At 48.2% G+C, this 23,114-nt stretch overlaps 1 protein-coding gene across 1 annotated transcript in view; it reads right to left on the reverse strand.

The window, feature by feature from the left end:
- The window catches only part of LOC124970194 (myosin-16-like), a 60,323-nt gene extending 37,846 nt beyond the window's left edge, over window positions 1-22,477 (reverse strand). Inside the window, 18 exon segments of the mRNA XM_047533363.1 lie at window positions 1,029-1,146; window positions 1,529-1,616; window positions 3,077-3,135; window positions 3,838-3,964; window positions 5,543-5,722; window positions 7,425-7,595; window positions 8,271-8,539; window positions 9,527-9,665; window positions 11,509-11,612; window positions 13,276-13,374; window positions 13,901-13,964; window positions 14,875-14,934; window positions 14,936-14,968; window positions 15,847-15,943; window positions 16,261-16,288; window positions 16,949-17,105; window positions 19,728-19,871; window positions 22,268-22,477. Coding sequence (XP_047389319.1) covers window positions 1,029-1,146; window positions 1,529-1,616; window positions 3,077-3,135; window positions 3,838-3,964; window positions 5,543-5,722; window positions 7,425-7,595; window positions 8,271-8,539; window positions 9,527-9,665; window positions 11,509-11,612; window positions 13,276-13,374; window positions 13,901-13,964; window positions 14,875-14,934; window positions 14,936-14,968; window positions 15,847-15,943; window positions 16,261-16,288; window positions 16,949-17,105; window positions 19,728-19,871; window positions 22,268-22,477 — 2,147 coding nt within the window.
- Between the last annotated feature and the right edge of the window lie 637 nt (window positions 22,478-23,114).

Here is a 23,114-nt window from a genome sequence, read left to right on the forward strand (position 1 = left end):
TTACAGCTTGGGGGTGAGTGTTGATGTGGATTGGGGTTTCTGGGAAGCGGTGATTCAAGAAATGAAGAAACTAAAGTCCTTTTCTTCCTGATAGAGCTGGGAGTACAGAAGAGAGTGCTGGCCCAGGTAGAGGATACTTTCTTTCTTTCTTTTTAAAATATTTTTAGTTGTAAATAGACACAATACCTTTATTTAATTTATTTATATGTGGCGCTGAGGATCGAAACCAGTGCCTCACACCCACTAGGCAAGTGCCCCACCACTGAGCTACAACCCCAGCCCAAGAGGATACTTTCTTTTCCTGATCTGTCAGTGGACGCTTTTGTGATACTGACAAGTCCTTCCTCAGTTGAGGACTTCAGAGAGTGGGACATCTAGTGACAAGGTGACTTCCAGTGACCTTTTTGATCCCTCCATCTGTGGCCATGTGTTCTATCACGTGCGTGTGGAAGAAGTTCATCTCTAAGGTGAGGGTCTTAGCTTAGTTTTTCAGATGCAGACCCTGAGACAGGGATTATATGATAGGTGTTAGTATCGGGAAGTGGGCAGAAAGCCATGTTATCAAGGTAGGGATCGCCATGGGTGATGGAGCTTAATGCTGCTGGGTAACAGGGCGGGTATTTACACCATGGAAATTTACACCAGATTCCTACCTATCAGGACTTTTTCCTTCTGAAACCTGGAGAACCCCTGTTAAACATTTTTCCAGCATGCTGCTGTCTGAGAGCCAGCATCTGAGGAAGATGCCTCGGCCTTAGCCCGCTAGGAGCGGGAAGGAAGTATGTGTACACCGACTCTCCTCAGTCAAGACTCCCGGGGAAGCGTTCATTCCTGGGACTTTCAGTCTGCCAGGGAGGGGATCAGCAGGCTCCAGGAGCCAGAGAAATGCAGGTGCTGGTATTTGAAAGGTGGGCCAACGAGTCAGTATTGACAGGGTGCCCACAGGGCTATGAGGGACTCTACCCATCAGTCAGTCATCCTTCGAAGACTGGGCTCTGCATGCAAGGTGTTGGGGAGACACCGCTCACCTCTGTTTGAACTCTGGGTACTGCAGCCTGTTTGGGAAACCCTTCCTGCAAATACGGATGCCTTCCAGGACACCGTTGCAAGCTAACTGGTGCATGATCAGGTGGGCATCCACCACACCTGCCAGGAGAGAGGATGCAAGATGGAGAGTCACTGCCTTGGGGTGGGACAGTCCAGTCCTTGCCACCCAAGGAGACTGAATTAGGCAACTATGCTGCCAATTCCAGTCTTCTCCTGTCACTGTCCAGGGGGCCGCGGGTCCCCCACAATTTGACCAGTGCTTCAAGTTTACTCCCTGACTGTGACTTCAGGCTGGGTGGTCACCATTCTGCTTTATAAAGCAGCTAGAAGATGATTTTGGGATGATTTTGGGATTCTTTCTGAGCCTTGTTTGGTTGGCCCTCATCAGCCCTGGTGATTAAAGGTGGGCTTAATTTGGAATGAACACTAACTTCACAGACCCTCAGGTGTCTCAGCAGGGAGAGATGACCCCACGATGTACCTGACTGCTTAAACTCATTGGGGACAATACAGCGGACAAAATGGGGGGCAGTGCTGTGGAGGGTGGTCATCAGCTTGTTCAGCTGCTCCTGGGGATGGAGGAAAAAGAAAAAGAGTAAGTAAAGCTCAGCATTGGTATTATAGGGTAGCCACACTCAGGAGAGGTAGTTGGAGTTTGATTAAGTTAAAATTAAAATTCAGTACTCAGGTCACATTAGCTACTACTTTTTTTTCTTTATTCTCTCTCTCTCTCTTTTGTTTTTTTTTTTTTTGTTTTTTTTTTTTTTTGGTACCGGGGATTGAACTCAGGGGCACTCGACCACTGAGCCACATCCCCAGCCCTATTTTGTATTTTATTTAGAGACAGGGTCTTGCTGAGTTGCTTAGTGCCTCACTTTAGCTGAAGCTGGCTTTGAACTGGGGATTCTCCTATCTTGGCCTCCTGAGCCGCTGGGATTATAGGCATGCACCACCACATCCAGCACATCAGTCACTTTCTAGTACTTACTAGCCACATGGGGTTAGTGGCCGCCATACTGGACAGTGCCAAAGGGAACATTCCCAGCACTCTGAAAGTTCTGTTAGACAGGGCTATTCTCAAGGTACAAGGTGACATGATTTCTCAGAAACAAGGCCACTCCTGATCCAGGGCTGGTTCACATAGAACTTCAGACTACAGGGTCTCCTGTTAACCTCCCTAACAGGTGGTCCCTTCTCCATGGCTTGTGACTGTCCAGAGAGGGGGCCTACTTTTTGCAGGGGCAGCCTGAACTTTGGGAAATATTGGGATCTTCACTCATCATGTCCTTGTTGGCTGCACTTCTGCACTTGACACATCAATTTCCAGTGATGCCCAAACTTTGTGGAAGTTGTGACCAGCTCAGAAACCCTGTCACAAGATCTTGAGCACTAACATCTTAAAATTTTTTTTTTTTTTTTTTGAGACAGGGTTCTTTCTGTGTTTCCAGGCTGGCTCGAACTCCTGGACTCAAGAGAGCCTCCCACCCAGTAAGCCTTCTGAGTAGTTGGTACTATAGGCGTGTGCCCCTGTCCCTGGCTGGGCCTTGATATCTCTATTTGCCATGTTGTAAAAATTTCTTTAACTCTCTAGGTTTCCGTCTGAAAATTATATGATTGGACTGAACCTTCTTCCAGGGTCTTTCCCATCTGATGATCCTATGATTCTGTGGCCTCCTCAGAAGGGAGAAAAGCCAGGTCTAGTGTTGCACACCTGTAATCCTAGGAGCTTGGGAGGCTGAGGCAGGAGGATTGCAAGTTCAAAGCCAGCCTCAGCAATTTAGCGAGTACCTAGTAACTTAGTGAGACCCTGTCTTAAAATAAAAAAATAAAAAGGGCTGGGAATGAGTAAACATTCCTAATGTTCCTGGGTTCAATTCCTTGTACAAAATAAAATAAAATAAAATAAAACTAAATAAATAAAGAAATAAGACTACCCTTGGTCAGGAAGCCATAGCCAGACCATCACACCACTGAAAGGGAGGGTTGGGGGCACTGGACTCTAGGTGGCCTCTGGGTAGCGACTACTCACCCTGTAGAAGTTGGAGACTGTCATGAAGGAGGACCCTCTTTTCTGCTTCTTGCTTCCAGCTGAGGAAGAGACAAGCATGTTTTGCATCAGCACCCAGCACAGGGGCAGGTAACCCATTAAGTGTTCTGTGCCAAAGCACATGCATTTCTCTGAACTTAAAAAGTCTTTTCTTGGGACTCAAAGAGGTGGAACCCTCACACCAGGAAAATGAAGTCTACCAGGGAGTGGGCAAGTGCGCTGACTGCGGTGTAACGGTCAGAGGGTTGCTGGGCCCCCTAGGAAGGCATGCAGCCCTTCCTGCTTTAGGACTGGCCCAAAGTGGAAGACTTGGCCCAGGAAGGAGGAGCTGGCATTTCCTGCCTGCCTGAGTGGCAACCCCATGGGGCAGCTTCCACCCAGGATGTTCCTCTCTGGGTTACAGGGGGGCTAGGAAGTAGGGTTGGGCTTGACATTTGCTTCGGACAAGAGAGTGGGGAACAAAAATTAAGCCCAGGGCATTTGAGGGTCAACTTGTACAAAGCAGCATTGTTCTACCCAGAGTGGATGCAGGCCCAGCGATCGGCTCAGCTGACGGAGGCTCCACTCTTCCACATCTTTCTATTGCAGGACCCTCCTCCCCCCAGGGCTTACTTTGAGCTTCTTGTCACTCACTCACTCACTCAATAAGAGTTGAATAAGAGAGTTTTATTTCCTTCTCCCCATTTTAGCCACTAAAGAACATCAGACCAGGGAGACTGGACACCAGGAGAGACCAGGCATACCTGCAGCCTCCTCTTCTTTGAAGAGAAAGGCCAGGATTCCCAGAGTTGACTTCTGAAACAAGCCCACCACTGTTTCGTTCAGGGGGTCTTTGTTCTTCTCCAGCCAACCTGTGATGTTGTAACCGACCTGAGGAGGGGCGAAAGCCAGTGGGTGAGCTTGAGGCCCAGTTTCCCCTTTCCAGGTCCTATACCTGGAACCTCCCCACCTAATGCTCGGCCTGCTCTGGGCTCCCAGGACCAACCTTCTGTGCCCTCTCTTGGGGCTTCAGTTCTTGTCCTGATACATTTCATGGTGTCTGGGATGGCCTTGTCCCTGTCTGAGTTGGGAACCTCACCATCTAGTTTCTTGGGCATTTGCAGTTTTTTCAGTCTAGGAAACTCCATCTCTGGGTGCTGCCCATACACCAAGACTCTCTGGCTACACTCTTCTGGGGCATGATCTACATTGCTTATTTTGACAGCCCACACTGAGCCTCCCCTACTCTCAGGTCTTCTGCCCAAGTGAGTTTGCTGTCAGTGACTGGCCATGGCTGGTGGAATCCTGACCTACATGAAGAAATCTCTCCAGGTCTCTCTTTTCTGAGGAACATGCATTCCCTCTTATAATGCTTCAGGGACATTGGCTGATGGAAGGAGGCAGCCCCAGGATTGGGAGCTCCATATATGCAGGCAATTGGACACCCACTAATTTCTATTTTCCATTTTGCTATGTGGCCCCAGATGTATGGCTGTGGAGCCTTCCAGATCCTTCCATTGAGCACAGAGGACTGAAGAAAGTAGATGAGAAGCCACAACCTTTGGGCTTCCCATCTCCTATTCAGTGTATAAACATCCATCATCCTAGTGCTTTATTCTAGGGCCTTGACTTTAAATAAATATTTCATGGCTATAAATATGGAACTCTTCTCATTCAGTGTGGGAAGGCGGGAACAGAGCCCTGCAATTTGGCTCCAAGCCTGCTGTTTGCTCAAAGTATCAGCCTGATCCATTTTGAGAGTAATTGGTGTTGTTATGGTTGATGACATAAAATCTTGGCCCTGATGCCCAATGCAATCATGGCTTTCCTGACAGTGCTGTCCTGAGGCGGCTGTTTCCCTGCACTTAAACCCACAGAGGCTCAACAAACTCTGTTGGTAACAAGAGTGTTGGCCCTCACAGCAATATTGAAATCCCGAGGAAATTAGACATCTTCTTATAAGCTGGCTGGACGAACGTTACAACCCCCATTAGTTATACAAACAGAACCTGAGTCCTGGCTGCACTTAATTTCCCTCTTTCCCAAGGACTGCATTTGTCATGAGTGAAAAAGCCACTCTACAGATGTCACCTTATTGGTTTGGCTGCTACCAGCTAATAATTTACCAACGGACAAATTATTCAGTTGGGAGTAGTTAATGGGCTCATGGAAAGCTTTTTTTCCAAGTACTGTCATTTCTGGCCAAGACTGACATTCAGCCCTCAGACTGAGGGCCGTGATCCACTGGTGGGTCTGATGGCATGACCCACTGGCTGATCCTTAATCCTTTGGTGAGTTGCTTTGGAATTCTCAGATGGACTAGTAATGAGGAGGTAAGAGCCAGAGTCCATTTAATTGGCTGAGCACCCTGATAGATCATGGAAGGTACCTCAGGAGGGGCAGGTAGGGGTGGTCCTACAATGCTGGGGGGTGGCCAGCAGTCAGAAGTGGCTCCAGGCTGGAACTTACCGTGCCTGCGTAGTGGACAAGCTCGAAGTGGGCCTCAGGCCCCTTGCCCTTGCCCCCCTTGGGCTTGAGGAAGTTGCTGGACTTGCCCAGGTGGTTGTCATACAGGGCGGCCTTGAACGTGGCGTCCGTGGCTTTGGGGAAGACGCACTGCTCCTCCAAGATGGAGAAGATGCCCATGGGCTAGGAGGGAAGAGGACAGGATGGTGTTAGAACCCCAGAGACCACACTGGTCCTGGGCCAGGGACTGGTAGTGGAGATGAGCCAGTCACCGGAGCGGAGGGTGTGGAAGCAGAGCTCTAGGCAGTGACACCTGGCAACAGCTCCCGACACTCCATGTCCTCGTCTTCAAATGCCAAGGCCATCTAGATGCAAAGGAGGTTGGATTCCATTGAATCCAATCAAAGGGGAGACAGAGGCCTGAAGGGGACAGATAGCTCCTTGAAAGCTAACCCACCAGAATAGTGGCCCTGGGCACACTTGACCTTCAGAAAAATGTTGACATCAATGACACCTATTGCCCCTGCTTTTGATTCTCTTTATCTCTTCCTACCAGGGGCCTTGTGCTGTCCTAGGTGTCTTTGCACACAAAAATGGGGAGCTCATAAATGCTGTTAGGGACCTCATTTGCCCCCTATACATGGGGGTTCTGGGCTTAAAAGAGGACTGTTGAAAGAGGGCAACACCAAACTCCAAAGCTCAAGAATGAGTATAGTTCAGGCTCAGTGATAGCTGGACAGGGAAGTATTTGTAGGTGCTGGTTGGCACAGGCATCGTGCTCACAGGCTGTTTTCAAAGACTCTGCCTTCCTAGGAGGCTCAGGCTGGGCCCACAGTGGAGACACCTGGTTGTTCTTTTTTTTTTTTTTTTTTTTTTTTTTTTTGGTGGCACCTGGGATTGAACCCAGGGCCTTCTGCATGCAAGGCAATCCCTCTACCAACTGAGCTATATCCCCAGCCCCTTGGTTGCTCTTGATGCCTGAATAAAATCAGCCAAGTGTGAACCTAGGAGACGTAATCAGTCTTTCCTTCCATCCTTCCTCCTTCTCTCCCTTCCTCCTTCTCTTCCTTCCTTCCTCTTTTCTTTCTAACTTATAACATTGAAATAACTTCAGGCTTGCAAAAAATGTTGCACATAAAACAAAAAGCCTTCCCATAGACCCTTGGCCCAACCCCTCCAATGTGAACTTAAAACACTATGTGTTCAATGATGAAAACCATAAATTAACATGGATACAATACTACAAATAGACTTTGTTCAAATTTTGTTATGTCCTTTTTCTATCCTTTTTCCACATTGAATCAAACAATATATATTCTTGGGACTGGGGTTGTGGCTCAGTGGTAGAGCGCTTGCCTAACATGTGTGAGGCACTGGGTTCAATTCTCAGCACTACATGTAAATAAATGGGGAAAAAATAAAGGTCCATTGACAACTAAAAATATATTTAAAAAACCAATATATATTCTTGAACTAGCCACTTGTTAAAACATCCTATGTAGTATAACTATAGGGGAAACTATTATTTTGCCTGGTTAAGAACCTGACTCTGACACTTACAGAGTGTGGGACCCCAGACAGGTGACTTTCCTTCTCTGGACCTCAATGGTCACTTCTGTGAAATGGATGAAAGTATCTTCTTTATTGGGTAGTGAGGGTCCAATGAGGTATGGCATATAATAGCCCAAACTATGGTGTCATGGCAGTTGCCGCTGTACCCATTTTTGTAGATGAGGAACTGGAGGTTGGACCAATGGAGGTCATTGCTAACTGCCCCAAGGCCAAGGGCCACCTCCCTGTCTGCCCCTGTGACATTCCCTCCTGAGGTATGTCCCAGTCAGGGATATCGGCTCTCTCCAAGTCCCTCCTTGGAAAAGTAGGTCACCTTTTCTAGTAGGTCGATGCAGGCCTGAAGGTCAAGGCCAAAGTCAATGAAGGTCCACTCGATGCCCTCCCTCTTGTATTCCTCCTGCTCCAGCACAAACATGTGGTGGTTGAAGAATTGCTGCAACTTCTCATTGGTGAAGTTGATGCACAGCTGCTCGAAGCTGTTGAACTGTGGTGGGAGAACAGAGAGAGGTCATCAACCCAGGCCCAGAGGGAGCTGCTCCCAGGAGAGGGTGAGGAAGCCACGTGTGAGCAAGGATGTGGGGGGAGCCCACCAGTATCAGGCATGATCCTCTGTGCCTCAACACCAACCAGGTCATAGTCCCAGCAGCCCAGGGAGATGCAACTGTCACCCTCTCTACAGTGGTGATTCTGGGACCTGAACCCCAGGCAACCAAACTCTAGCCCACATAATGAACAAAAATAATTGTAGTATACTGATAAGTTAGTCCTCTCCCTTAAACCAGAAAACACCCTGAGTTGTAGTGTTTGCCAATATTCGTGAGGTAAATATTCATTCTGTGCTAATTTCAAGCAACCAACACAATGTCAACTGCCTCACAGAATTCCTGAAATTCCTGAAAATTCAACAATCAGCTCTTGTGAGCCAGTACAGGTCAGCTCTGGCACATGACTCATTTTATCCATTAAGTCTATACCATTCTTGATGGCACCACAGAAACCAGATGGAAATTTCTAAAGTCCAAATGTCAGAGATCCAGGGGCACACTGACATTTTTCCACCCTTGGGGTCCCAGGCAAGAAACAATACAACCACGGTGAAGAGCCGCTCACAAAAGTATGGCCACCTCAAAGCAGAAGCCAAACATGCAGCCAGACACACCTCAAAGATCTCGAAGCCGGCAATGTCCAGCACCCCAATGAAGAATTGTCGCTGCATCTTGGTGTCCAGGGTCTTGTTAATCCTGGCCACCAGCCACTTGAACATCTTGTCGTAGACAGCCTTGCCCAGAGCCCCGATGGAGTTGTTGCACTGTTCCATGTTCTGGCCTTTTTGCACGAACTCGTTGCCTACTTTGACCCGGGGCCTGGTGATGCCCTTCTGGAGTTCACCGGAATTGAGACCCATGAGATGGGCGACTTTGTCAGCCACTGAGCGGAGGTGGAGAAAGCAGATGAGTGAGAAAGGAAGCACCTTCCTATGTGGTCTTGGGAGGAGGAAAGGGAGCATGGGAGACACCCTATTTTGCCAAAGAGAAACAATGATCTTAGGTGGTTTCCATACTTTCTCAGGGTCAAGTGGCAAAGTAGGATATAGAAACTGGAAACTCTGGTATATATACACAATGGAATACTACTCAACCATAAAGAAGAATAATATTATGGCATTTGCAAATAAATGGATGGAATTGGAGAATATCATGCTAAGTGAAATAAGTCAAGGCCAAAAAACCAAAGGCCGAATGTTTTCTCTGATAAGTGGAGAATGATATAAAATGGGAGTCGGTGGGTGGGGAGTGAGAGAAGAATGGAGGAACTTTAGAATATGTAAAAGAAAATGAGAGGGAGGGGTTATGAAAAATGGTGGAATGAGACAGACATCATTATCCTATATACATGTATGATTACATGAATGGTATGAATCTACATCGTGCACAACCATAGAAACAAAATGATGTACCCCATTAGTGTACAATGAATCAAAATGCAGTCTGTAAAAAATTAAAAGCTAAATTAAAAAATAATAATTAAATAAAATAATAAAAGCAATAATTAAAATAACAATAATAAAAATAATATTAAATTATAATAATAAACAACAATAAATCATATACCAATCATTAACATATTGTATTAATTAATAATTAATATATTAATTAATAATAATTATATAATAAATTAAATAATAATTAAAATATAATTTAAAATAATAATTAAATAATAAATAATAATTAAAAAAAAGAAACTGGAATCATGCTCTGACTCTTTCTGCCTCTCTGAGAATATCCACGTCTGAATGTCCAAGGAACGTGCTTGGTTACAGCCATCAGAGAGCCCGAGAATCTCCACCGTGTCTCTGAAATGGCCACCAAGCCTGGAGAGAAGAGAAAAACTGCCTGGCCCCAGCCCAGCACCTACCCTCAGTGGTATCCACTTCAGCTTGCTCCTCTCTTGGCTTCTGCTTGAACTTCATGTTCCCGAAGTGCATGATGCCCCCAGTCAGCTTATAAACGCCAATCTTCTCCTCTGCGCTGAAGCCCAGCACATCAAAGGCCTCCTGCCAAGCAACAGGAGGAGAAAGCCATCAGACTCCTGGCTTCTTGTTCCATGCCATGGAGGTTGTGGCACTGCCACCGCAGGGCCACCCCAAGGGGCCACTGCACAGGATGTGGCCTCTAGAGTCAGACACACCCTGAATGGGGGGAGGTTGGTTTTCCTCCGAGGAGTTCAGAACAGATCCTCTGCCATATGGTCTTTATCATTATTATTATTATTACTTTGGTTCTGGGGATCTAACCCAGGAGTGTGTTACCACTAAGTTACATCCCCACCCCTTTTAAGACTCTTTTATTTTGAGACAGGGTCTCACTAAGTTGCTGAGGGCCTCGCTAAATAGCTGAGGCTGGCCTCAAACTGGTAATCCTCCTCTCTCAGCCTCCCAAGTTGCTGGGATTACAGATATGCGCCACCATGCCTGGCCATGTGGTTTTTATTTAACCTCTCCACTCTCTGTAGCCCTCTGCAAGAAGGTGACAGTCAGTAGTCAGAAGGATAGAACTGAATGACAAGTAAAATGTTTAGTCTGGTGCTTAACACACAGTAAGTATGCAATCAGGGGAAATATTATGATAACCATTGTTATTGTCATTAAGGTTCCATTCGAGATACCGGAGAGAGGAAGGCCAAGATGAATCAGGAAACTATTCCATGGCCAGAGAGAGGACCTCCTACTCAATACAGTCAGGAGCCACATAACAATGTTTCAGTCAGTGACGAGTCACATATATGACAGTGGTACCATAAGATCATAGTGCGGCTGAAAATTTCCTGCAACCTAGTGACACTATAGCCTACGTAACAGTAACGCAACACGCTGTTCACTCATTTGTGAAGATGTTGGCCGGGTGCAGTGGCATATGTGTGTAATCCAGGGGGCTTGGGAGGCTGAGGCAGGAGGATCACAAGTTCCAAGCCAGCCTCAGCAACTTAGTGAGGTGTTAAACAACTTAGTGAGACCCTGTCTCTAGTAAAATATTTTTAAAAAGGGTTGGGGATGTGGCTCAGAGGTTAAGTGCTCCTGAGTTCAATCCCTAGTTCCTAAAAAAAAAAAAAAAAAATTGAAAAAAGATGCTGGTGTAAGCAAACGGGCCACCTGCTAGATGTGAAAAAGAAGAGTGTGTACGAGTACAGAAGGCTAGAAAATAAACAGCCACGCTATGTGTGTGTCTTTACTAGGCTAGCTTTTCATGGTCATTTTAGAGCGTACTCCTTCTACTTATGAAGAAGAAAGTTCACTGTGAAGCTGTTCGTGTGTTAGGCTGGCAAGAGCCTCACGCATCTCGTGTTTCCTGCTGTCTCTACGGCACCGTTTCTCTTGAATTTGATTTAACTTCAGGTCGCTTTGTTCATCATGGCCCAGCAGCATGATGAACTAACCATAGCCGAACACCAGCAGCCTGGGCGTGTGCTGGGCGACCCCACCTAGGTTTGTGTGAGACACTCTCTGATGTTTGCACGACAAATTCTCCTGCTGCGTTTCTCAGAAGGTGTCCCCATGGTTCAGCCACGCATGACTAATCCCACGGTGTCACACGGGCTCGGAGTCATGAGAGGAGACACGCAGGGGACACGCACCTCCGACTGGGCTGGGGAGGAGGAGACGTTGCATAGGGTGGAGAACTAGGTCCTGGGGAATTCTGGTTCAGGCCTGGAGAGAAACTCTACTCACCACAACAGGCAGGGAATGAATACCAGGTGTCACCCCAGAAATCTCCAGGGGGGACTTGGGGCTGCTGTCTGAAGCTCTGAGTGGGCCCCCACCCTCACCCCGACCCAGCTCTGGTGCACACAGGGGTGTCTGCCCTGGTTCTCCCTCCTCCTTGCCAGCCACGCCCACTCACGTCTGTGATCTGCAGCTCTTCTCCGTCGTCCATGTTGTCCACCATGGTGACGCCTTGGCTGATCCAGTGGTATTCCTTAGGATTGGGGACCAGCAGCAAACTCTCTGCCAGGAGCAGCAAAGCAAGTTAGCAACTTGGGGACCTATGGCTATTTTCTCTTTCGTTTCTAACCCCTGTCTCCAAACGCCCTTCACAGGCCAGCCAAGACGGTGGGTGTTGCAGGAGTTCTGGAGCTGAACGGTGCTGGCCTCTGGGATCACCCCGAGTCACAGAGGGACCGGAACAGCATGACACAAGGAGCTTCAGGGTGGTGGGAGGATTGCAGGAACCTGGCTGTGTCCTCTGTCACTAGCTCTGAGTAGGTATCCAGACGATAATTTGGGGAATAAATAAATTTGTATCTTTCCTGCTCCTCTCCTATAGAAAGCAGGTCACATTCCAATGCAGAAGGTAACACAATGACTCCCTTGAGCGACACCACCATTCGCATAGAGTACACACCGGAGGGTTGTTGCTTTTACAAAAATGTATGGTCAATGGGCACGGTGGCCAACACCTATAATCCCAGCAGCTTGGGAGGCTGAGGCAGGAGGATTGTGAGTTCAAAGCCAGCCTCAGCAACAGCAAGGTGCTAAGTAACTCAGTGAGACCGTGTCTCCAAATAAAAAACAAAATAGGGCTGGGAACATGGCTCAGTGGTCGAGTGCCCCTGAGTTCAATCCCCAGTACCCACTTCCCCCCAAAAATGTATGCTCACTTCTAGCTTTCTTCAGATGTGTGTCCCTCTTCGTCTAACATTTTCACTTTTGTAATTGTTCACTTTTGGAAGAAGAGCTGGTACAATAAATATTTTCCTTTCAATGTATTTCTACTATCAAGAACAATTCTAGCACAAGAAGGAAGATAAATGATGGCTTCCACTTTGCTCCAATGTTAGGGAGGCAATAGGGCTTGGTGGGGAGTGTGGTGGACAAGAGAGCTTGCATTCCAACCAGGGGGCCACCACCACTCAGCTTATCAGGATCAGTAGGGGGCAGGTTCTGAGGTGCTGGCTCTTCTGCTACTCTAAGAGAAACCAGGAAATTGGGTTTTTATGTGAAATTTCCCAATTTCAAAATGTCATCCATTGATTTGAAAGTCCACTTGGTTTAACACAAAAAAAGTCTACCTGTGGGTGGGTTGCGGTGCCCAATATCCCGGTTAGAAGGTGTGTGTTTAAGATGGAGTCTTCATCCCTCCTCCCACCTTATTTCCTGAGCAGATCTGCCATGGATAGTTGAGCAGGTTGGTGCCTGCCCAAGGGCGTCCAGTTGGGTGGGTGAGTGTACCCTGCTCTTTAAGCTATGCACCCAGTGTGGGCTGTGTCTGTTGTTATGGCTCATGCAAGCATGGGTCCTGGGATAAGCATGGTCCCAGGCTGACCCCTGTGCTGCTGTCTGAGCATCAGGCTCAAAGGCAGCAGATTGGAGACAAGAGTCTAGAGCTTCATCTCCCAGGTCTACACCTCAGTCATGTGTTGTAGGCATCCCAAGGTCCCATCTGTGAAATGGGCCAGCAATGGTGTAAAGTATCCCCCGACTATTGTGAGGATGAGAGGTGTGAGCAGATCACTGAGGAAGCTCCCTGCATCTGTGGTTCTCATAACTAAATCAAGAGGATCACCTCAGAACCACAGGGGCGACCCAAGACCCTTTGTGTGTGGGAATCCTTTCGTATGGACGAGAGAGGGTCAGTTCTGGGGCAGGCAGACGGACACAGGATCCTTACCGATGAGTTCAGGTTTCTTATTGGAGAGAATCTGATAGAAAATATGGTAGCTTCTCTCGGCTGCCTGCTGCGAGATGACTCGAGACTTTTCTAAGAGATCTGAAAACAAGGAATCTGTAAATGTGGAGCATTCCAGTCGGAGTTCAGATCTCGTGGAAAGCAGAACTCCCCTCTCCACAGAGCCTGTGGGGGCCCCACTCTTCCCTCTCCAAAAGACACCTAGCCTTGGGGGGCCTGTCTGCCAACAAGAGGAGCCCAGAGCACAGCTGGTCTTCTAGGCACTGACTGACTCAGGATGGTCCTCAGATGCCTTGGTTTAATGCTTCTCTGTGACTGTTTTGAAATTCTTTTTTTTAAAGTCTTTTTTAGATGTTGATGGACCTTTATTTTATTCATTTATTTCTATGCGGTGCTGGGAATCGAACCCAGTGCCTCACACGTGCCAGGGAAGCGCTCTACCACTGAGCCACAACCCAGCCCATGTTTTGAAATTCTTAATGTCTTAAAAAATAATGACCCCCCAATTTCATGTGTATTCAAAATGAAAGGCCTCAAAAATGAAGGACCTCAAAAATGATCCAGCTAGTCCTGCCTGGGCCAGCCCTCCCGAGGGGACCCGACTCACAGCTCTCGATGTCAGCTCCGGCCAGCTTGCCTGTAGTTCCAAAGTGGATTCGAATGAACTTGCCCTGAGCAGGGAGGACAGGGGAGGGGAGGTGAAGGAGGCTGCTCACACTTTAGGACAAGATCTGGCCCAGATTTGGGACACTTGTCAACAGTCCCCACGAATTCCCAGGAAGATGTAGCCAGGCTCTGCCTGGAGCTGCGATGTCATGGGCAGGATGGAGCTGGATCTGGGGTTTGTGGTTTGGGTCATTTGCGGGAGAGAAGGGCACTCAGCAGGAGAGACTGGGACCCTTTGGGATTCCATAATAGAGGCCAGGCCTTGTACAAATATGACTGGCCAGCCAGGTGGCCTGGGGTCTCCTTATCAAGGGACATCCCAATTCCTCTCCCTGACTTGTGTCAGGGCCATAAATGAACACTCGGGAAATGGGCTACTCGAGGTGTGTTCTCCCACACGGCTTCTCCTCACCTGCCCCCATCTCTGCCTGTCCCTATGCCCTGTTTCCTAGGGTCCCTCAGCTCAACCAGGGGACCCCCGAGGAGGCTGGGGAGGCAAAGGAGGGTAGGGCTGGGATTCTCTGCAGTGATCGGAACCTCAGGAAGTGACTCAGCTCCCAGAACGCTGACCCTATAGCCACTGGCTTCAGTCTACCAGGGACCCTCTCCTAGGTCCCTCTAGCCTGGAGGAAGGGGCCCCAGCTTCCTGCTGCTCTGAATCTCTGGCTCTCCTGCATGACTTCTGAGCCCCTCCATCACCTTATAACCAAGCCTGAACATCGGTGCCCTGGATCAAGTGCAAGTGGGTTTTGCTTGCTGACGGGACCCAGAGCGGTACTCCCTAAAACCTCTGGAAAGGAGAAGCCTGGGCTTGCCTGGTCCCCTTCACCTTAATTTTCCATTTCTTTACCAAGAATGGGCTCAGCACTCCCATCCTGCACCCCCAGGGGACCCTATGCTACTGCTCACACTTACAAAGCGAGAGGAGTTGTTGTTCCTGGTGGTCTTGGCGTTCCCGAAGGCCTCCAGCACAGGGGTTTGCCTGGATGATTTGATCCTCCAGAGACCTCTGGTCCAGAAAGAAACCCAAGGAGGGTGATCATCAGCTGCTGCCTGGGGACCCAGGGCTGAGGGTCTGGGCTTGCAAATGGCAATAGCTTATGTGACCAGAACCCAGGAGGGGAATGACCTTGGGGACGCTAGGAAATCAGGGCTGATAGGGTGTAGATCTTGACCTGGGAGGAGAGCCACTCCTGAGAAAATCTGTCCCTCTGTGGCCCTGTGACATGGGAAGGGGGATACCTGGGGGCACTGGCAGCCTTGATTCTGAACTGTTGTTCCCTCACTTTGCTGATGGTGGAGACACCCTTGAGTGAACCCCCAAACTTTCTCTGTGTTTCTTGGACCTGCCTCCAAGGCTCTGGTTTTCTTTGTCAGATTTTTTTTGGTGGGGGGGGGTGGGTACCAGGATTAAACTCAGGGGTACTCGACCACTGAGCCACATCCCCAGCCCTATTTTGTATTTTATTTAGAGACAGGGTCTCACTGAGTTGCTTAGGGCCTCACTTTGGCTGAGGCTGGCTTTGAACTCGTGATCCTCCTGTCTCAGCCTCCTGAGCCCCTGGGATTACAGGCAAGAGCCACCGTGCCTGGCTCTTTGTCAGATTTTTAAAGCAGCTGTTGTCCCAGGGAGTAATGCACATTGTGTCCCAGGGGCAGCCAGGACCTGTGGAGGCAGCTTAATGAGGAGACTGCGTTCCCCTTTCTCCTCAGCTCCTGTCCTTCTGGGGCAGGGACCAGGGCCTGTGGCTGCCTCCTCCCGGGATGACCCTGCCCAAGCCACTTCTCTCTAAGCCTCAGTCTCATCCATCAGGAAGCGACTGCGAAGAACGAAATGGGCTCAGCTACGCGGCGCCCTTGACCCCAGATCCACCGGGCTGGCCCTACCTTCTTATCGGTGGACTGTTTTCCAGTTCCTCCAATATTGGCAAAGTACTGGATGACCTTCTTGGTGTTCTCAGTCTTGCCAGCACCAGATTCTCCGCTGCAGGTGGAAAACAACAGCGGTCACGTGAAAGCAGGAAGAGGGGTGTTGGCCGTGGATGAGGGAGACCAGGGGTCAGTGCACATTCTGCTCCCTCTCATGCCCCAGCCTGGACATTCAAGTAGGTGGGGAGGCCTTGGGGACACGCGTCCTCCCATAGGTTTAGCAGGCACAGCCTCGGTCGCCCTGTCAAGCCCACTCGCTGCCTGCAGAGTTTGTACAACGTCCCCCAATTAATTCTGAGAAGGCTTAATTATATGTGTAATGCACAGACCTAATTATATGTACATAGACTAAGAGACAGAAGAGACACTTACGTGATTAGCATAGACTGATTTTCACGATCTGTGGGGAAGAAAACAGCCACAGGAAGATGTAATTAGAAAACATTTAGAAACTAGGCGTTTGACAGTAGCCTCACCAAGCAGCCCTCCCTGAGGCCCACCCAGCCCGGAGAGTGGCCTTGGTTGCACTTGGAAGCCCAAAACCCAGGATCCTGTGGCATCGGAGTCCTTGTGCCCATCACTGCAGCATATGCCCTTGCAGAAAGGGCCAAGGACTTTCTAGCCACTCCATTTCTACCAGTCTGTTTGCTTCAGTCCGAGAACAACATTATGTCAACTTCAACATCAAGAGAAACGGCCATAAAAATCACAGAAGGCAGCCAGACCAGCCAAAGAGCAGCAACGATCACACAGGAAATGGTGAAGAGGGTCGACCTGAGCCTTGGGCAAGTTACTTCACAGCGTCCCCTAGGTCTGTGAAGCTTTGGTGAGACAGGGCAGAAGGAGGGGCTGATGCTTGGTGAGCGTCCAGCGCCCCACCGGGGACAGGCACCTGGTACTAAACCCACAGGCAGCTGCTGCTCCAGGTTGGTAAAGAACTCCCCAGGGTGGGGAGTTCAGGGTCAGGGTTGGGATGGCGACCTAATGCGTTTGGAGCCATGAGGGCCAAGGAAGACTGGTCTCCCACCCCCGGGGCCCCCGCAGACCGCACCCCACTCACCCATGAGCATGTCGTGGTAGGCATTGTCAGAGATGGAGAAGAGGTGGGGCGGCATCTCCGTGCGCTTCTTACCCTTGTACATGTTGGCCACACGGGCCCCATAGATGGGCAGCCACCTGTAGGGGTTGACTGTCACGCAGAACAAGCCTGAGTAGGTCTGGTGAGAGGGAAGGAAGCCGGATGGTCAGCCGACCCTTCCTCCTGGGGCCCTCAGCTAGGTCCCCGGGGCCCCGGCCTATCTGTGGCTGAGCAGATCGAGAGTATCACTGATTTCTCTGAGACAAAGTGGAGAGCAGAATCGATCTCTTCGTTAAGCAAAACCAAACCTCCCCTTGATATTTATTTGCTTCATTTTCTTTGGGGTTAATTATACGAATAGGTAACAGAGTCCCTCCATGGACACGTCCAAGCAAAAAGTGCCCCCCACCTGTTGGGCGCCCAGCTTCCCCTCCCATAGGTAAGTGCTGCTTTTAGTTCCTTATATTTTCTTTCCTTTGTGGCTTTGGATGTGCACACAAGCAAACCCAGAGACACATTCTCCCTGTTTTTAAAACAAAAATAATGTTCTATAATGCTATTTTATATCTTGATTTTCCCACTTAATTATCTGTGAGATTTCCCATGAGAGTTCCCTGAGCGATTTCTGGGGTGTTTTAACAGCTGCAGAGTCTGCATTTTGTAGACACAGGTTCCTTTGGGTGGGCAACTGGGTTTGATTTATTCTTGAAAAGAAACCCCGACTTCTCTTTTCACTCCAAGATGGCAATTTTGTAAGAAATAGTTCCATTTGTTAAAAAAGGACAAAAACCCAATGGAGTAAAAGAAATTATGGGAGGGAAGAGAGAATAAACGAGGACAGAAAATGGCCAAATTTATGGCTCCCCAACTTTCCCTTCTGTTCATTCAGCGGTCACAATCACCTCCAATGCCTCTACATTGTGTCTCTTTTCAATTCAACCTCGAAATCTTCCACTTGAACCCAAGTGGAAATAAACAGCCCCAGCTTCTCTTTAGCAGAGCTGTGCTATGTTGAGCTTTTAAAAGGAAACAGTAAATAGAACTGGAAGAAAAAGAAACGAGATAAAGAAAACCCATTGATGAGCTGAGAGCATGACACACAGTGTCTCATACCGAGACTGCGGCCACTGAGTCACTTTTTACCTCCAGCCCTGTCTCAGCTGGGAGTCGGGGCAGGCAGCAACCCAGAAACTGGCTGTGTCCCTGTTCTGGTCAGGAGGGATACCAGACGGAAGTAGTTGGGGTTGAGCCCCTGCCTGCCACAGAGGTGCTTTAATTTAAGGGGTGTCTCCCTGCTTTGGTCCCTCAGACCACACTGCACAGAGCCTACAATCCCTTAGCTCAATGACATGGTGTGTCCATCCACCAGGAACAAGGGCTTGACTACAGAATGGTCCAAAGTAAGCCTCAGCCCTAAGCTTGACCATCAAACCCACCAACCTCCTCAGCCCAGGTTCCAGGCTCGGCCAGGTGTGGATGTAGTTCTTTAAGACCCAAGTTTCAAGGACACTCCCATGACTTCCAGACCCAGAAAATATCTGTAACAGATTCCCAGAGGTCTTCCAGCACCCTCTGGGGCTAGGTGCTGCGAGAGGTCTGAATCCAGAAGCAAAACAGCATTAAAGTACAAGAGCGGGAGGCACAGCAGCCATCTTGGCCATAACCGCAGACTGGGGACGGGAGATCCCCAGCCACCCTGACCCTGCAACCAGACCCCGCCTCGCCTACTCCTACCAGATGGACTTTTTTTGTGTTTAGCGAAGACATCTAGAGAAGAAAACGCCAAACTTCCTTAGACAACCCATTTTGCAGTTCAGCCACTGACACCTTCAGGAAATCATCCTTAGGTCCGAGGATTTTTTAGCCGCACTCAGGAGACTGCTTGTAGCTTGCTCTTCCCATCCCTCAGAGGAACAGAAACTGAACCTCTTCAAGGATGCAGTCTCTTGTTCTTCCCTCTGTCCCCTGAGCTGCATATTTTTGATGTTGTTGTTGTTGTTACTGGAGAGAACCCAGGCACTTAACCACTGAGACACATCTCCAGTCTTTTTCAATTTTTATTTTGGGACAGGGTCCCACTAAGTTGCTTAGTCTCACTAAGTTGCAGAGGCTGGTCTTGAACTTGTGGTCCTATCCTCCTTAACCCTCAGAGTTGCTGGGATTATAGGCACACCCCATCATGCCTGACCCGGAACTACATTTAAGTCACATCTTCTCAATGTTTGTTGAAGAAGTAGATGGATCCATGAATGAGTGGGTGGGTAAATGGATGGAAGGATGAGTGAATGGATAGATGAATGGATGTATGGACAGATGACTGGATAGATGGATAGACAGTTGGGTGACTGGATGGATGGATGAGTGAATGGATGGATGGATGGATGATAAATGGGTAGATAGATGGATGAACAGAAGGAGATTTCTAATACAATGTCTGACATCCCTATGGGGAAGTGATATTTTTATTGGAGGGTTTGAGGGAGAGGGTGACACAGGAAAGAAGATTTCTGGCTGAAAGTTTTCAGCTGTCCATGGAAATGGTGCCATTACTGAGTTACTGAAAGCCTGGGGCAGAAGTTCTAACATAAAAAAAAATATGGTCCCTGTGCCCTCATCCAAGTCATAATGTGCATTGGGACCTTGGAAGAATAGACTAGCTGCCCCACTCTATCAAAAGAGGGGCAGAAAAAAAAAAAAGAGGGGCAGAGGACATGTCCCTACTCTTTCCTCCCCACCCTCATCCCCAGTATTTCCTACTCACATAGATCCTCATATGGCAGTAGCGTTGGCGCAGATTGTCTAGGACACTGGCCTCGTTCAAGAAGGTCATGTCTGCCATGTCACTGGCCTGGTAGAATTTAGGTGGATTCATCTGCTGGATGTCATCCTTCTTCACGGTGAGCGTCTGGAGGGTCAAGTCATGGGAGCATGTGCATTAGGAAATAGTGCCTTTATAGCTACAGCAGCATCTGGCACAGGGTCCCACACACCCTCTGGTGTCCTGGAAGGAGTTGGACTGAGGAATCCAGTGGATCCAACTCCTGGTCCAGACACATCCCATTGTGTGACTTGGAATGGGGAAAGACTTCCGAGACCATATCAGCCTTCACTGTGTCCCCTTTGAAGTAGGGCAGACAATAGCTGGTTGCTGAGAGAATGATACAGACCTAAGTGAGGTCATGAAAAAAATACTTTGTGAACTCTTCCATTCCCTCCCCACAGTGCAGAGCACCTCTGGGCTGTGTTTTCTCTGCCAGCTAAGTTCATGCTGGGAGTTGATCAGAGCTTGCTGTTTACTCCTAGAGACACTTTGCAGAGATATGCCTTTTGAAGCTCTCCCTTGAGAGTTAGAACTCTCCCTTGAGAGTTAGAAAGTTTAAAGAACTTTCCATTTCTTAAAAAAAAATAAAAAGACATTCCCCTGCTCCCACCAAATCACCTTGAAGGATCAAATTGAAAAGCAAGCAAGCAAAGAAGACAGAAAATGAAAACAGCCAAGAATGCTGTTGAATGGTATGTTAACTCCTGGGTGAGGCAGGCAGATCCTTTCTCCACTTTGCACCTTGATTTTTCCATCTGTGAATGAAAACTAGCATCAGTTTCTTCAGTTCCAGCATCTGGGACCAAAGTGTAAGACACGTGATCCAGAAAGCAAATATCTTTTGGTAGCTGGCAGCCTTAGATGTGAGACCTGAATACATACTGGGATTTCGGGGGACTTTTAATAATTTATGAGTCTGATAGGCAGATCATTTGAAGTCTTGACAGTTATGGAAAATTTACTCAGTAATGGACACCACTCTAGAAAATCAAGCCAGGTTTTAGTCAGAGTCCTTTTCTCGTAGTTTCCTGATCTATGGACCTCGCCCACATGCAAATACTTTTCTTTGACTTTATCTGAGGGACCAGGGGTGAGTCAGTGCAGGATCAGTCCTTTCTATCCCAAACCTGGCTGGTTGGCTTGTCCACTGTGGATGCTCAAAGAAATTGAGTGTTTTCCTTAATTTTGCATACAAACTACCCTAGAGGGCCTACTCCTATTGTCCATTATTTCTTGCAACACTGTAATGCTCTACCCTTCTGAAAAATACATTCCCCATGAGAATCAACCTTGACTTTCATGTTCATACACACTTTATCCCAGCTAGGGCCTCTTCTCTCTGCTGCCGTGCCCCTCAAACGCAGGTGCAGAGAAAACTGCAGCAAGACCTGGTCATCACAGGTCTCTGACTTCTTTTATTTATGAAATTAATCAAGGGCTGACTTCATACTTGCTCTTGGGAGCCCACCATGGAGAGTTGGCATGGTGATATAGGGGGGGTCATGGGGATTTGAACCAGATACTGGGGGTTTGAATCCAAACTCATCACTTGTTGTCTTTGTTACTGGGGGCAAGTTACTTAAAGATACTTTGAGTTTCTTTTTCCTCCCCTGTAAAATAGGGTCAATAAATCCTATTACATACAGTCATCCAAAGGACTTCAAAAACCATCAAGTATCTCACCTTGGATCTGCCATGGGGAAGGACGTGACTTAGGGGTTTAATAAACCAAAATTTCTATGCACTCTCTCAAGTCTATATACCTCATCATCAGATATAGTATGAACCAGCAGAGAGAGTGATGTGTTGATAAACCAACCATGGGGTATCTGTGTAGAAATCCATGATTCATAGCATTTGCCCATTTCTGTGGTGTAAATACTTCCATTGTGGCTGATATCAAGGTACCAAAGGTTTAACGACTGGCTGTGAAGCCCTTGAATGTTTCTTGTCTGACCTTTGTGAGCCAGCTTGGGTCTAGCACACCACCAGCAGCAGCAAGGGACTCAGGAGTCACCACCTGTCACTCATGCTGCTGAAAAGCTCATGCATTGGACCATGGTGGTCTGAGCCTTGTATCACATTTCTTGTGCCACCATGGGCCATGGAACACAGGTAGACTGTATTTTGGTGGGATGTTCACTTTCACTCTTAAAAAATAGATTCCATGTATGAGATGCTTGGGACTTCAAAGATAAATAACTATCATGATAATCCCTTATGCTCATGTGAACAAAGTACTTTCCTGTATCCTATCTCATTGGAATCTCTAGTTTGATGGAATCAAAGCTCAGTGAGAGAAAGTGTCTTACCCAGGACCACACATCTTGAGTGTTGTTGAGTCTGGACTCAAAGCCAGCATGAGGAACTCTGGAGGCATCTGCTCTTTTTGCCTCCTGAGCAAAAGTGTGTGTAGCAGAGGCCTGGGTGCCTGCCATGACTAAAGATCGGTCTCTTCCTGGAGATTATTCTGCACTCACCTGGTTGGTGATCGTCTTCACGGTGACTTGGTCACCTTGTTCAGACTGGATCTCCCCAGCAACAAAGCCCTCCTTCTCGTCTTTGACCCAGCAGGACCTCTTAATGTCATATGGCTTGTTCATGGCTTCTATTCTCTCCTTGTCGGGAGGTGCCAGGAAGGGCATTGGGTCTACATCGTCCCCACATTCTCCTTTGTACCCACCAGGCATGGCAGCTCAGCTGAGGGGGAACCAGGAAGGAACTGATGGCAGGAACCAGGACTTCTCTGGGAGCTGTGGAGGGAAGCAGGGACAGGCTGCAGAGGTTGATAGATAAGCCGGAGGGAATATCCTAACAGGGCTTGCTTCTCTTACATCACTACGGGTGTCTTGCTGACAGTAAGTCTTAACAATCAAGAATAAGAAATAAGCTAATAATTCCTCATAGTTGTCTACCCCTTCACTAACACAAAATGCTTCTGCATCTCTTATCTTTTACGTTTCTCGCATAAGGCTGTGAGGTAGGGATACAGAGGAGAAGACTACTGCCAGGAGAGGTTAAATCAAAGTTGTTGCTATTTGTTTGTTTTTGTACTGGGGATTGAATCTGGGGGTGCTTTATCACTGAGCACCAGTTCTTTTTATTTTTTAGCTTGATACAGGGTCTCTCTAAGATGCCCAGGCTGCCCTGGAACTTGCTATCCTCCTGAGTAGCTGGGATTTCAGGTGTGTATCATCACACCCAGCTTAAATCAAAGGTTTTAAACCAGGGTCCAAGAAATGGAAGGAGAAAACAATGACCATTTGGTTTTCACTTTCCTTCAGGTGTGAACAGAGGCCACAAACCACATGGCCTACGTGTGACTTG

This window comes from Sciurus carolinensis, chromosome 18 (genome assembly GCF_902686445.1).
Source record: "Sciurus carolinensis chromosome 18, mSciCar1.2, whole genome shotgun sequence".
Classification (NCBI taxonomy): Eukaryota; Metazoa; Chordata; class Mammalia; order Rodentia; family Sciuridae; genus Sciurus; species Sciurus carolinensis.